Raw genomic sequence first — 15,852 nt, forward strand, 5'->3', positions numbered from 1 at the left:
TACCTGCATAAGTGTGTTTATAGATATACTGTTTAAAGACTAATTCAGTCAATATGTCAGTATAGGTATTCAGGTAGCATTAGTGTCATTTGTCAATTTATTGACTGTGAATGTTCTATTTACATCCAAAACAATCACAGTAAGGTGTTAACCAAAGCAAGTATTGGTGAGGAACTTTCAATTACTGCCACTGGAACAATTAGAAGATGGTGATGATCGGAATCAGTGAGAGATATTTTCTCCTCTGCGTATAATATGTAAATGAGTGGAGAGAAAGTGTTGAGACAATAGAGAACAGCAATGTATGAAAGGAAAAGAAAAATGAATGTTTGATCACAAATTCATGAATCACAAACCTTGTTAGTCTGTTCCGGAGAAAGAAAAATGTATCTGAGCGAGGGTGATATTTTATGCAGCTGGTAGTTCTTTTGTTTTTTTCAAATGTGAATTCAAAGATCAGCCTTTAATTAAGCCTTGCTGGACTACGGTAACCCAGTGAGTAGTCTCCATACATGTGGAAAAAACAAGCAAAGTAATGACTGGAATTAAAGTCAAATAGACATATTGCCTGGAAATTCAGCACAGTAGTCTACCTCTGTGTGAAAATGATGTAAAAATCATAAGTGGGGGAATTAGTGCCATGAATATGCAATAAATGTATCATGCAGGGCCTGTTTAGAGACAAGTGAACTGCTATTTTAAGCCCGTGTTTAATCATTTGTGAACTAGTGTTAGAAAATGTAAGTAATGACAAGACTGGAACTGAGACCAAACTAATATTTGATTATTTCTCCTTTCTGTGTCTACATTTACACTACATTTTGTCATGCTATAAAAAACTAGATAATGATTTTTTTTTTTTAATTCCAGCCTGGACTGCATGAATACTTTGATTCAAATTATATCCAACAAACATGCAAAGTCTGTCATTATCTTGTTCGGTTTGAGATAATAGAATTTTGCTGCACTACAGCTCAGGCAAACCAGCATTGGCACCAAAATAGGTATTCAAATTTGGGAAGACAACTCAGTTCAGTTAAAACTTATAGTGTTCAAAACACATTTACAGTTTGATTGTTGTCACTTGGCCTCTTGAACCCTGTTGAATGCTGAATCGTTTGTTACGGTGACCCTCCATTATCCACAGTGGAGTGATTTCCTCTGTGAATGGCTGTCATTCAGTTGCATGTGAAATCGGTCCTGCCTGTGGAGGTTTTAAGCCCTTAACTCCAAATCTCACTCTACTCTCAGCTTTTCTCCAGAGCGTGCAACATCTTTATTCCCACGGTTTCGCATGCAGTCGGATTTCTCAGGGGATTCAGACAGAGGGAGACAAGCAGAGCGGATAATCACAAGAAAAAACAGTTTAAGAGACTAATTCCCCCTCCGCCCGTCTTTATCGTGATCTCAACTTCCGCTTGCGTGTATGTGATGTGAGACAAAAAGAGAGACAAGGGAACAAATGATGGTGATTAGACAGAGGGGCGGGTGTAAATCTACAGTACAGTATATGATTAGTAGTTTTGTTGACAAAGCACGTCCAACTGTGCTGCAGTGTCAGACTGAAAAGTATTTATTCTCTGAGATCTACCTTTTAAACATTGCTTTCTCAACATCTCAGAATGCTTTATCTGTTGTTTTTATAAAGTTGACTGTTGAGGCAAAATACAAAAAAAAACTGTTATGGAAGAAATGTAATAATATCTCAGCGGTACTGTAACCATTTAGATCTAGTTTGTCATACTCAAAGCAATTTTCCTGGCAAGAAAGAGCTGAGACTCTGTCGGCTGATTTGTTGCTTAAAGTAATAAAATTAGATTTGCATGCAACAGAGCAATCAGGGAAGCTATTAAGTAAAGCAGTAAGGAGGTGTAGGCTATGCACATTCACAAACTAGACCGGGTGCTCCAGCATGGAGAGACACTGAGGAAGAAAAATGATAGCCATGCACGGGATTGATCCTCTCTTAGTGGTTTAATAACAACATTGAGTTTATGGGTAAACATCGCTATATGAGTTATGTTGCTGTGTGTGTACGTTTGACAGAGATCAGTTAAAGCTAAAGTGGTGCTGAAAATACCACAAACCACACATCAAAGCAAAGCAGAGCTGATTTTTTTCTCATCTACAACTATATTAACATCTACAGTAAGTGTCACAATTATTTTAGACTGTAGCTGTCATATTTAGGCTGTAATGTAGCTATAACCGTAAAGCACTGTTGTAATAAGGCCCTTTACTTTCTCTAGTAACTTGCCATTTGTGGGTTTGAGTGAATGGTTTCAACAATCATTTATCATGTTAGCATTGTCATTGTGAGCATGGCTGAAGACTCTCTGAGTTTTGTTATGTAATTTCCAGGTCCGCACGGGACAGCGAGGACGAGGATGACGAAGACAGACGTGGACGAAGCTGCACTCTACAGTACCAGCACGCCATGGTCAGAGTCCTGACCCATTTTGTAGCTGAGACAGTGGATCCTCGAGGCCAGACAAGCTTCATGATGGGCACTGATTGGCAAGTGGACATCACAGAGCTGGTGTGGGATTTCTTGAAGGTAGAAGACCCACAGATTGCACAGCTGCTGGACAGAAAAATACTGGTGGGACTTGACATGGGAATGACCACTATCCAGGTAGGCCATGTGTCATCTGAAACGGGGCACTACTTAAAGGATATGGGGCCACATTCACAAGTATCATTTCTTAGCATTAGGAATCTTCTTAACTGGTGCTAAAAATTCCTAGCTATAAATTCCCTATTCAGACTCTCACAACTTTTACTAAGGAACTGAGGGAACTCCTAAGCTAAGAAAGGGGACAGGGTTTACCCTGTTGATATAGATGACATCATGTTTCAAGAACAAACTTACTCATTATGTTTGCAGTGATTGGTTGACAAATCATCAGAGTGTGTCAGTGAATATGGAATAAAACATTAATCAGTAGTGAAAGGAACAAATTAAATTATATTGATGGATCGATAGACTGCAGCAGCTGTCTTAGTGACTTACAGTAGTAGTCCTCTAGACCTCTCTCAGACTGGGCAGCTGTTTTTAGTGCTAAAATATTTTGAGAAGTGCAAACGTAGGAATCTTAAAGTTAGGACTGACTGAGATTTTCCTAACTCAGCCAGTCCTTAAGATGTTTCTTGAATATGGCCCCTGGTGTGTCACATTTAAAAATGTCAATGCATTATTAAAGGATTATTCCAATTAGTTACAACTTAAATCTTACTTTCATGCTTTTGACCATCATTTCTATTAGAAATAATATAACTGTATTACCTAGGTTCATTGCTGAGATCTGGAAACTTCAAAATAAAAATAAATATACTGTAAGAGAGCAACATGAAGAGTAGTCAGTCAGTTAGACAGATTATAAAAATAAATGCAGGTTAGCCAAAATGATTATATAGAGAAAACTAAGGTCAAATGTAAAACTACCCATTGTTTCTTGCTCAACTTTGACCGACTTCATTTGTTTTCGTGTTCAATGAGGGACTGTTATAGGAATTAGTGGTTTAAATTAGATTCATTTGGCTTGATCAAAACCTTTCTGTTTGTCTGACCTCTTACCTTTTTGCCTCGTTGAACTGTGGTGAGTACAATGGTTTAATAATGATGATAGAACCCACAAAAATAAGAAACCAATTTTATTAAATCAGAGCTATTCTTTCCTCAATAGGTAGGTGTAAATAGTTTCTAGCCTTAGTTTGTAACCCAGTGCATTTGTGAAGTAATTGGAGTGTTAGATCGAGTTATAGTGGCTTTTCCTATGATGATGCTACTCATGCCATTGCTTCCTAAATTAACTTTAAAAATGAACTCTTCCAATGAATCCTGTTGTTTCATGTCTCATTGACCAGTGGTCCAAGCTACTTGTCCTCCTTCCTTCCCCTACTTGTGCTTCATAAAAAAATGGAGAGAGAATCTTTAAAAGCCTTAGTCATGTTTGTGCCAGAAGATCAGTGCCTGCTTCTGCTCTGCTGTTGCAAAGTTAACCTGCTCATTTCCTCTAAAATCTCATGACACAATGTAAAATGCAGTGCAGAGGGCAGTGGAGGCTACCAGTGATCTTTGCAAAGGTCTGTTTTGTAGCAATTCCTCTACTTGCTCAAAACTCTTGTGGTAATGATTTTATTGCTGTTATAATATCATCAAATTGGAAATATTTTAATTAATTGAAAATGAAACACATATTTTATAAGTAAAAGCACCACGTAGCACACAATTCTGACCATCACTGTCGTACATCTTTTTGTCAACATAAATGAATGTTAGAACAAAGCTGTGAAAGGTGAATAATATACGGTAGGAACATGAACATATTATTTATTCCAGGGACAGTAACAGACGCCGCTGTCAATGTTACAGTTTGTCTAGGGCAGACAGGTGCTTACTGGTGTGTCACAGCCTGCACTTTGGGCTCTTAGCAGCTGACCACAGTGAGTGGGCTCTCCCCCTCGGCCTTTTGGTTTGTCAGGCCCGTCAGGATAACTTGATGAATATCAGCGCCTTAATGACATCCGTGTGCGTGGGATGTGCTCCCTGGTATATGAAGACTCATCTGTCTGTCTGTGTGCAGACATGTCTTCACTTTTGCAAAAAAAAGGGGGAAAAAACAAGCTTTGATTAAACAAGCACAAACCAGAAAACATGACAAGTGCAGAGGTCTGACAGCTGTGACTACCTGTGCCATGCACTTTGCAGACTGATGCATGAGGAGACCTTTGTAAGGCTATGCACAGAGAGAAAGTCACACTGTACCTTGGATGGCATTCATCATAAACACAGTATGACTTCCTGCCTCTGTTTTGGGGTTAAAGTGTCCCTCTCCTCTGGATTACTAGTATTAATCAAAGGGAATGGATTCTTACCTACAGGAGATATGGGGGTTGGATGGCATCCAAGTAGAGCTGTTGTTTGATCTACACAGTCTGAGAAAACGGATAAAATAAAAAGTAGGTTTTGTGTATCATTTTGCATATTGCGCAGAGGCTTGTGAGCCTTTTATGTTAGATGAAACACTTGCAAAGACATTTTCTTAAATCACCTATAACTCGTGGTAATCTGCTTTTTCAAGTCTGTGACATCTTCGCAGCTAAGTGCTCATTGATGTGATGTTTTTGCATTGAACTTCACTTGTCAATCAAGCAGCGTGACCAGTGGTGACTTAATTCTGCTTTCAGCTTTTCTGTTGATGAAGTTTGAGTTTTGATAGGTAGTGCTCTTTTCTCTGTTCAGTTATAGTTGCTCTTGTTGCTGATTTCTCCTGGGAAAGACCTTCTCAACCCGGAGTGTCAAGAGCAGGAAATGAAAAAGCTTTCATAAAGACTACAGAAATACTGAGAAACTTTTGAATAGATGTGCATCTGTATTGTATCTTACCAGAATGTCACAGGTTATTGCTTAACAATCATAAAATTTAAAGAAAGATAGTGCGAACAAATTTAATTCATCATCTTTTCCTTTTAAATTTCCTTTAATATCGCACTTGTAATCTGAAATGTATTTCCTTCCCTGTCTTTTGCACCTCCTAGGTGTTGTCTCCTTTGTCAGACTCAATACTGGCAGAGAAGACTATCACAGTGGTGGATGACAAAGTGACTATCACAGAGTTGGGGGTCCAGCTGGTCACAGGTCTTTCTATGAGCCTGCAGCTCAGTCCAGGAAGCAACAGAGCCATCCTGGCTACCACGACCACACAGGAGGTTCTGCAGAGCCCCAAACAGGTCAGGACACTGTAATATAATAGACTTGTAGTAAAGTGTGAATTGAGCCTTGTTTTATTGCTCATCTCTCACTTTGTCATCACAGTTATATGAATAAATACACTCTGATAAAATTGAATAAAACGACACCGGTAATTATTTCCAAACACTATTTAGCTGGGTTTGATTAAGACCAAGAGTGATGTTTATTCATTTTACACCATTAATTATTATCTCCAAGCTTTAGTCACTGTTAAATTATTCTTCATTGGTTTGATTGCAGTTTGATAAAAGACAAAATTTTATATATCTGCTGAAGCCAAAAATGTGCATTCTGCAGCCTTGATTATATTGTGCTTTACAAAACAAAAGACTTCCAGATTCATTTCACACTAACAGGGCCCTTGAATGAGCAATTTTACAATCAAAGAGAGCCGTGAGTGTGCATGTGCTTATGTACATGTGTCTATTTGTTTGTTCCACACCATCCCTAACCCTCTTAACTCCAAGGCTTGAAAGCCAGAGTGTGACAGAATGTGTTTCCTTGGGCAGCTAATAGAAACGGGAGCTTAATCTCAGAGCATGTAAACGCAACACCACAGCTTCTGTATCGAAATATGACTTACAGCCCAAACTTGGCCCTGCTGTCATATTTTGTTTCCCTTTCTCATTTCGCCCTAGCTACCCTCATTGTGGCCCCTTTGATCTGCCTATCAAGCCCACTCGTTCTCTGAACTGCCCCTTTACGTTGCTCTTCACCCTCTTCCTCCAACTGACGATAGAGGGGAAGTCCATTTATCTGCCCTATCTCTACATGCAAAGTGTGAAGATAAGCAGGCAGCAACGCACTCTAAGTCCTCAGCAGTTGGTAATTAGGAAAGACCACATGGACAGAGCACTGTGGGGATCTACTAGCACGCCTCTGGGGATTTGTCCTTCGGCGATATTAAAAGGCAAATTGTGAAACTGCAGTAGGAGCAGGCTTTAAGATGCCTATGTATTGCAAATCCTCACTCACATGGACAATGTTTAATGTTATTGTTTGATCTTTTCTGCCTATCTTTTTAATCTGCAAACCCTTTAGCTTAAAGAGAATATCTGCCGATTTAGCAAAACCACATGACTTAGTGAACTTGTATTTGACTTACGTCCCAGCATTCCACTATTCAAAAGCTCCACATATACTGTAAGTCTCTGCATCGACAAAATGGACATTGAATCTAACAGCCATTGATAACATGAAAAAGAATATTACTTGGTTATATCTGGTTGATGTTCTAGCTACCCAGCAAAGGGGCCTTGCGATTTCTTAATAATCTCAGCTATAGTTATGGTCTGTTTCCACTAAACAAGGCTACATGTTGTCTTTGCATCCTTCATTCTTACTCTCTCTTCTTGCATTTTGTTTTGTGTGTGTGCATTTCTGCAGGAGGCTTTGATCAGCGCCTGGCTACAGTTCAGCGACGGCTCTGTGGCTCCTCTAGACCTGTACAATCCTGACTTTTTTGTTCTGACAGCTACCTCCCTAGATGAGGATGTGGTGACAGTACAGCAGGACCCCACGTGGAAATGGCCTATTATCGTGACGGAGGCAGAGGGCCAAGGCCTGCTGGTCAGGGTGGAGATGACTGTTTGTGAGATCTGCCAGAAGTTCAAGCGCCGCAGCATCTTGGCAGCAGGGAACTGTAACGTCAGGGTGAAGTTTGGTTATAGTGACAGCTCAAGAGGAGGGGGCAGCGATTATGGCCCTGATGTAGAGGATGTGGAAAATAGAGGTAGGCTATCACCCTCCCAGGACAGGACCAGCCTTGACACCCACTATTATGGGAGCTCCATCTCTGACATGGAGGACGGGGTGTTGAGGAGGGCCACCACCACAAGAAGTGCAATAATGCGCAGACCCAATGGGGATAAACTTTCAAATGATGGTAGTCAGAACATACCAATTGACTTTGCTGACTTTCCTGCCCAAGTGGACCTTCCCCGTGGTCGCAACATGGACGATGACCTTATTCAGACTGCTCGAGGACTCACAGATTTGGAGATCGGTATGTACGCCCTGCTGGGGGTCTTCTGCCTCGCTATCCTGGTGTTTCTCATAAACTGCATCTCCTATACCCTCAAATATCGCCATAAAGAGTTCTCCATTGAGGGCCAAGAGAACATGAACCATGCCCACGACTGGGTGTGGCTGGGGAACGAGACAGAACTGTTAGAAAGCCAAATCAGCTTGTCACCCCAGCAGGAGGAACAGACCTCCATGATAGACTCGAGTAGTGGGCTTGAGGAAGGCAGCCACTTGCTGAACGGAGGCTCAGCCCAGAAGAACGTGCAGGGCCAAGTGCACCGGGCGGCAGACACAGGTTGCATAGCCAAGGACAGCAAAGGAGACTCACCCACTACCAAGAGGAAGCGAGTGAAGTTCACCACATTCACCACCATCCCCTCAGACAATAGCTACCCCACTGTGAACACACTGACTGGATGCCACAGCCAGAACATTAAGTGGGTGTGCCAAGATGTAGAGATGGGAGACTCCAAGGAGTTGCGCAATTACATGGAAAGGTTAAATGACAGTGCTTTAAAAGAGGTGGCATAATATACTGTGTACATTTGTAACAAACTCACCCTTATGCCTTTCAGAGGAAAGTGGGTCTGGATACAAACCTGACCCTAGGGCGGTGAAAGAGGACATTTACTTCAGAATCACCCCAAACTGCCAAAGGGTCATAAAAATCTAAGAGGACTGTCACAATGCTACAAGTGACTGACAGTCAATCACTAATGAAAGATATGTCAATGAATGAGGACATCAGGTGGTTCTTTCCGTTTCATTTGTTTATCAGATGATTACCTTTTGTCATCATTTTATTATTACAGGGTTTAGATAGATTCAAGTAATGGTCCCTGAACTGATCAGCAGCAACTATGACCTGTGATATCCAGACGACATGTAGATTTTAAAACCAACAGTAACATGACTAGATAGATGTTCCAAATGTTTGTGCACATTAAATGGTTTTGGAAGTTTTGTAACATTTTGGATATTAATTTCTTACGCCACATCCTCACTCTTTGGAAGCGTTTTGGAAAGGCCGAAGCAAGCCAAGAGAAACTCCTGCATGTAGTTGGTGAAAAAAAAAAAAGCATAACTTTCCAGTTCATTCTCATCCTCCTAAACACAGCAGAGGACTTGTTATGTATATACTGAACAGTCTCCTACAAAGCATTGTATTGTTGCTCTGTATATTGTATTTTCATAACATTTAAGGAATACACAACAATGTCAAGAGTGTGTATCAGCTTTTATTGACCACAGCATCATAAGGCCATTCATTTCTCACAAGGGATAAATATGCCATTTTGTTAAAGTTAGCTGAGGAATGTGGTTGAGGAGGTGGAGCCAATTACACATTCATCTTTACATCGAGAGTATTTTATGAGATGCAATTTACCCACAAGCCACAAAACAATACCTCTTTGATGATGACTAGTGGAAGAAGCCAGTGGCTGTTAATACTCTCATCTTGTCTATTAGAACATGGTCCTGACATGGCCGCTACTGTAGTGTGTGGAAGAGGTTTTAAACTAAATGACTGGACAACATGGTAATGTGACATTTCCCCCCTGAGTTTAAAGTTTTGTGAGCTTTGAAGAAAATGCCAATTAAGGTCTCGTTAACCCCCTTTCCCATTGCCTCCAGGAGAGCATCCTGATGGACAAACTGGGATGTAATGTGCTCGCCACCACTTGGGGAGCATGTGGATACAAAGAGGGATAATTACAGGCAAGGTGGGAAAGGTTTTCTTTTGGGAAATGAATCTTTTATTATTCAGATAATTGCACAAATAATAATCATCTCTGAAAACTTCCTAAACAAAGGCAGTCGGCTGAAAAATTGCATTTTGCTCGCTGAACGTTATTATCATCACAGTGGTGTTGGCTGATTGTGGCGTTTTTTTTGTTATTATTTTCCATCAAGCAGAGAGATGTTCACATTATGTTAACTGTTGCTGCAGTGTGGATCAGATTGTTAATCAGAAATGCTCACAATATCAGCTTGTGTGAGGGGAGATGAAAGATACTTCAGCAAATGGTAGCACTAGCTTGAATGTAATTAGGAATGCCGATTGGATCGGTTCAGTGATATCAACAGTCACCATTGATCTTCTAGACACCTGTATTACAGTTCAGTGGCTTTTTCTACTTTTATTTAATTAGTTAAAGCAGCCTGTTGACTGATTCCCTTTTCTACTTCTGTGCTGCTGCTATTGATCCACTACATGCTGAGCCAGAGAATTGAATTAACAACAAAAAAATCAATAAACGGTGTACTAATAGTAAGATGACAAGTCATAATAGGAATAAAGAACATTAAAGGAACCATTTGAGAATATTTGCTGACAATTATAGGAAGATTCTTTTCTTATGTCTGTTAGCTTAGCACACAGACTAAAAACTGAGGGTAACAGCTAGCTTAGCTCTGTCCAAAAGTGACCCAATCCATCTGTGATCACCTCTAAAACACACAAATGAATACCTATCTTTTTTTTTTAAATCTAACCTATACATAAAACAAAATGTCAAAAATTCACATTGTGGTTTTACTATGGGTTATATGCTAGACTATTTCTTGGTTGGGCTCTAAAACTTCCTTAAGTCTAAAGATGTAACATGTTCATTAATGAGCTTTAGCAGGCTCTATTACAACTGGCTGATTTTGCCTCTCAGAGCAATGTAAATATCCTTAAGTAAAAAATGTAAATTAAAATCTAAGGATACATCAACTACTATATCATACATTAGCTAGTTTACAATTCAACAAATTGCTGATGCTTCTGATATCCGGTGTAATAATCTGTTAAAATGACAGATCATAAATGAGGAGATGGCAATCCTGTTCATCTCAATATTGGCTGAACTGAAAGTTCTCAGACTTGGCACCAATGTAAGTTCACACAACGCTACACAGTGACGTAATGACCTTTTCTTCTTTTATAGATTCCTTGTGTTTCCAGTCTGTGTGCTAAACTAAGCTAACCAATATTTTCAAGTGTTTTTTTTTCAATTTTAAGAAACTGTGTTTCATAAAAGAATAGCTGTTTTACTGTTAAAGACTGCATCCGCACTACATCAGTGTAATTGTTAAAATGCGCTGTTGGCATTGTAGATTTCAGACAGATAGATAGAGAGAGAGAGAGAGAGAGAGAGAGAGAGAGAGAGAGAGAGAGAGAGAGAGAGAGAGAGAGAGAGAGAGAGAGAGAGAGAACTCACCTCTGTCTCTATTTCTTGTGTGTCCTGATTTCCTTTTTTTTTCTTCTTTTTTTTTTTTGTCCTGCGTCTTCAGTGTCTCCTATGTGAATTTCCTGCTTCTGTGGGTCTATTGGTGGCTGCCGGGGATAGAAGTGGGATCCATGTGCAATGTGGGTTGTGTGCTGGGACCATGGCTGCTGCTGTGCTCAGCCTGTGGACTGTGAAGGGTGAGGAGAGCCGGTGTAGGTCTGGGAGGATTTAACTGTCAGCCACAAGGGGCATGATTGATGGGGGGCCCTGTTCAATTAAAACACCACTGTGACTCTCTTTCTGTGGCCATCGTCGTTGGCTTCATCCTCTTCAGGTTGGAGCAGAACATCAGCCCATTAAAGACCCACCGTCTTCGGCCCCTTGGGTTCTGGTTTTAGACGCTTCATACCTGCTGGGACGTGGCACTGGAGATTTTAATGATTGTATTCACTTCCATTCTTGGAGGATGGAAACTCAACACTTATTTTTGTTGGCCTTGAAGTCTTGACTTCCCTGAAAGAAAAGAAAAAACCTTCCCCAGGCCTCCATCTTAAATGGATTTTTAATTAAATTGATGATGTGAGACCAACAAACTTTCACTAATGGTTGGCTGTGCTCCCTGTGGTCCTAATGTGCCGGGTCTGTATTTGCAATTTCCAAATGATTATTCGCTGCTTGATTTATGTTGCTTCCTTTGAATTCATTTTTAAATCAGTTCACAGTAGTTTCACAGCTACTAAACACACTGTAGCAGAGGAATGAAGGAGCAGCTGACAAGGTCAGCTTGTCATTCCGGTCTAACCAATTTTTACAGATGGAGCCGCAGGGAACCAATGACAACATTGTTCATAAACAAAACCCTTCTGTGTCTTGTAAACATAGTCTCCCACCTGACCAGTGTACCAAAGTGGGAAGACAAACACCAGAGCACACACACAAATGTTCACACACACAGAGTAACTTGTCTTAGTATCCTTCTAAAGCCTCTATCTATTAGTTTCAGCCTGTACAGTAGCCCTTCCCTCAAACCTTAATCTAATTTAACCTTTAAAGGAATAGGTCTAGATTTTGGGAAAAGCACTTATTAATACATCCATGGCTTATTGACTCTTTTCCCAGTAGTTATGAGAGATGAAATGAGAAGATCAATACAGTACTTTCATATGTGTCTGCGTGTTAGAAATATGAATCTACAGCAGCTAGTTGGCAAGCTCAGAACAAAGATTGGGAACAGGGGGAAAGAGCCAGTGTAGCTCTGTAGAAAATTAGAAAAAAAATTCAATGGTCTTTCGATTATTTTCTCAATTAATTGTCCATTGGTGTACTCCAGCACTAATCTAACTGATCTATATAAAAACAGAAAATTGTGAAAAAATGGCGATCATTGTCTCCCAGAGCTCAAGATACAGATTTAACAAACCAGATACAGGATTTAATTAGTGAGCCATAAAGGTGCTTATAGGCTAGATGTTTTCCCCAGTTTCCAGTCTTTATACTAACCTAAACTAATCGGTTGCTGGCTGTAGCTTCATATTCAACGGACAGACAGAGACCATGATATTGATCATGTCATTTAAGTGAATAATCAGGAACCATTGTTTTAGGATAAGACTGGCTTTATTTTGTCATCAATAAAACCCATAAATAGATTTGAACACAAGTCTTTAACAGTGGGTCACAAAGATATGTAGTTTCCTTCATTCATTTCTTAAAACAGATAGGCAGCTGTTGTTTCTAGCAAGCATTTGTTGATGGTGTATTTGTTGGGGACATTTTCAGCGGAGGATTGAATCTTATTTGGTGATCTAGCAAGTATTTATGGCAGCAACAGGACAGAGTATGTGGGATTAACTCAGTGCCCATTTTCATGGTAATGAAGGAACATGTCAACCAGCGCCACCATGTGGCACCTTTATATCTGTTTTTGGAATGACAATGGAGGTCTATGTCAAGCTATCGAATGTTTCACTCTTATATAGTTTTGGCCCTCGTGGAGCTCCCCTACAGGTTGGATCCTCCCAGCTGATATAAACACAAACTCATGCTACGGTACAAACATATGCACTACAAAAATATATCAGCCATGACTCAAAAACCCAAAGGCAATAAACAACTACAGCAGCTAGCGAAGCCCTTCAGCAACATGAGGTGAGTACCCAACCATGTCATTTAGATATATCGGCCCAGGAGGACCAGTGGGGCACCGTGCACAGGGAACAACATATCACCCATGCACTCTGAGACAAGCTGAGGCATTTTTCTGCTTGTTGAAAACAACAGAAGTTCAGATGCCTACGAAGATACACCTGGCATGAGTGGTATTCCTCAGCGTGACTGAGAAAGATTTATCTTGATACATGTACTGTTTTATGGGAGTCAAGCCCCATTCTGTACAAATAAGATGCTCTAAACCACAGGGCCTGCACATAATAACCAAGGTTGATGCTGTAAATCCAAATGGATGTACGCTGTTAAAGCATTTTATGGTTGCTTATTTCACAGATCATCTATCTGAATGAACATCCTTAACCTGCTGTTATGCTCAGCCCTACAGACAGCACTCTCAAGCGACAAGACTAGCACATTTTCTGGAACAGGAGATTGTTAAAAGACTCTATATACGTCTTCTTTTCCGTAGCTCCTATCTTCAGCATGATTTCATTTGGGGACAGCTATGTCTAAAATAGATCAACCTTGAGTTAAACAACTTGTCTCTTGTCCAACATTGTCCCATTTGGAATCTTGCACAGAAAAGGCTCCAGGATGACAACCAACAAAGACAGCCCAGATAAGATAATTAGCTCTATGTAAATGCGGATGATTAGTGCTTAGAGATAGGCGACGTGTCTGCTTGGCCGTTTCCTTAAACATTGTGTCTGCATTAGCTTATCTTAATTAACATGCAATGATACCTCCTAATCCTCCAATTACTAGAAGAACATCTTCGGGAGCATCTGCAGGTCTCTCATTACACAGGTAAGAGTCTGTAATACAATTAAAAGCAGCTTAACATTCTCTAGATTATGCCCCATATGCCCCCAAAAAGTCATTTGGAGAAGATATAAAGGAGACAAAGTTATTTGACTTAGGGCTTGGAAAATGGTATCTCTGTCCAATTAATATGTTGGATACTACCAACACCAGCTAAATTTAAAAACAAAACTTAATTTTACATTACATATGTTGATGCACATTCCATCTTTATATTCTTTCAATTTTACAAACCTTTAAAAAAAAATATATATATATATATATGAGAGTTACTGAACAATTATTGGGAAATTAGTTGGAAACAATGAAAAGGTTGAATCAGAATCTTTGAAGGTACCCAGAAGGTACAAATATATGCAGGTGGTGTTTTCTCCAAAGCACTGTTTGCTTAAATCCTGGCTAATAAATCAACTTAAAATATTGTGAAGCCAGTGCTAAAACGATATATCTCTGTGTTATTGCCTTGCAGTTTTGCCTCCATAACGTCTTCAACGTGTCAGGAATTCCTCTCAACATGAGAAACAAGCCGCCACACTAGAGTTATGACCTGGAGGCATTGTGTTGGTTTCAAACATCAAGCTGTCTGCTCAGTCACAGCTATGTGGGCTCGTGGACCAAATTAAAGAGGAAACGGTCGTCTCCCAGCCTCATCGCTGAGAGGCCTCAACATTAAAAAATTATCTGTGATGACGTGTTGATTTCAATCTGTGTCTGATGAAACTAAGAAGAAATATGCTGCTGTCCCATCGGGAATGCGAGATGAGGCTTTACACCTCAGTGTTTGCAACCTTTTCCCCAGCAGCCGGCCACAGGGTATGCTTTTTGTAATATAAATAATTTAGCCACTCCACTTTGAGTTTGCCTTAGGCCTAACAAACCCTAACCCCGATCATGAAAGTATCGTGGCGGGCTTGAAAGGCGCAATCTGTGATTCAGATATAAATAACATGGTCACCCCATTGCATAAAATCAAAATACAGAACTCAAACATACTATCACTCAAAATTAATTATGCTTTTTGATGCTCTAAAATGTTTGCTTACATCAGTATTGTATGTGAGCACAGCAGTAAACTTAAAGATATGCAGTACATGTGTAGAATAGTAGAAAGCTACTATTTTGAGATTTAGATGTGTAACTCTTTAGTCCAGTTAATATATCTGATTTATATAGTCAACCGTTTTGGAATTTAACACCAGCACCTGTTTTTTCCCCCCGTTTTTTTCCCCCTAATACATCAATCAGTTCAAGAGTGGGTGACTGTAAAACCTGTGACAAAGCAGTGGTGGCCTGATCAAAATCCTTTTTACAACCACTTTGCTATGTGACAGCAGTTAAAGTGATGTGACAGACATTTGAACTAGCTTTGCAAGACATTAATACAATGAATAAAAATGACCCAATTCTCATTTTAATACACTTTAATGGCCACACATATAACCACAAAACAATATTACAGTTCTGTAGCAATATGAAAACAGAATGTAATTCCAAAATAAACTTAAAAAAGGGACCTATAATGCTCATTTCCATCTCTATATTAATATTCAGTGGTTCTACTGGAATATCTTTACATCATTCACAGTTCGAAAAATTCCTTATCTTATACTGGCCCTTTATGAAGCCCCTCAGTTCAGCCTTTGTCTCTAAACAAGCAGTTTTAGTGCCTGTGTCTTTAAAAAAAAAGCCTACTGATAAGCCCACTCTGTTCTGATTGGCCAGCTTCAGGCAGTTACTGGTGATCAAAACAATATTTCCTGCTACTGCTGCTTCATATAAAAATGTTCTGAATGACTAAATATAACGATATTTTAGTTGTAAAGAACTTACAGGATATTAACCTTGCTCTACACCATATTAGCAGTG

The 15,852-nt window shown here is 39.8% G+C and overlaps 1 protein-coding gene across 1 annotated transcript in view; it reads left to right on the plus strand.

Moving 5' to 3' along the window:
* si:dkeyp-14d3.1 (transmembrane protein 132C) overlaps window positions 1–8,311 on the plus strand; it is a 91,489-nt gene extending 83,178 nt beyond the window's left edge. Inside the window, exons 7-9 of the mRNA XM_053325575.1 lie at window positions 2,362–2,635; window positions 5,542–5,733; window positions 7,142–8,311. Of these exons, the coding sequence (XP_053181550.1) occupies window positions 2,362–2,635; window positions 5,542–5,733; window positions 7,142–8,311 (1,636 nt within the window). The remainder of the gene's footprint in view (window positions 1–2,361; window positions 2,636–5,541; window positions 5,734–7,141) is intronic.
* Window positions 8,312–15,852: the final 7,541 nt, after the last annotated feature.

Source organism: Scomber japonicus, chromosome 9 (genome assembly GCF_027409825.1).
Source record: "Scomber japonicus isolate fScoJap1 chromosome 9, fScoJap1.pri, whole genome shotgun sequence".
Taxonomy (NCBI): domain Eukaryota; kingdom Metazoa; phylum Chordata; class Actinopteri; order Scombriformes; family Scombridae; genus Scomber; species Scomber japonicus.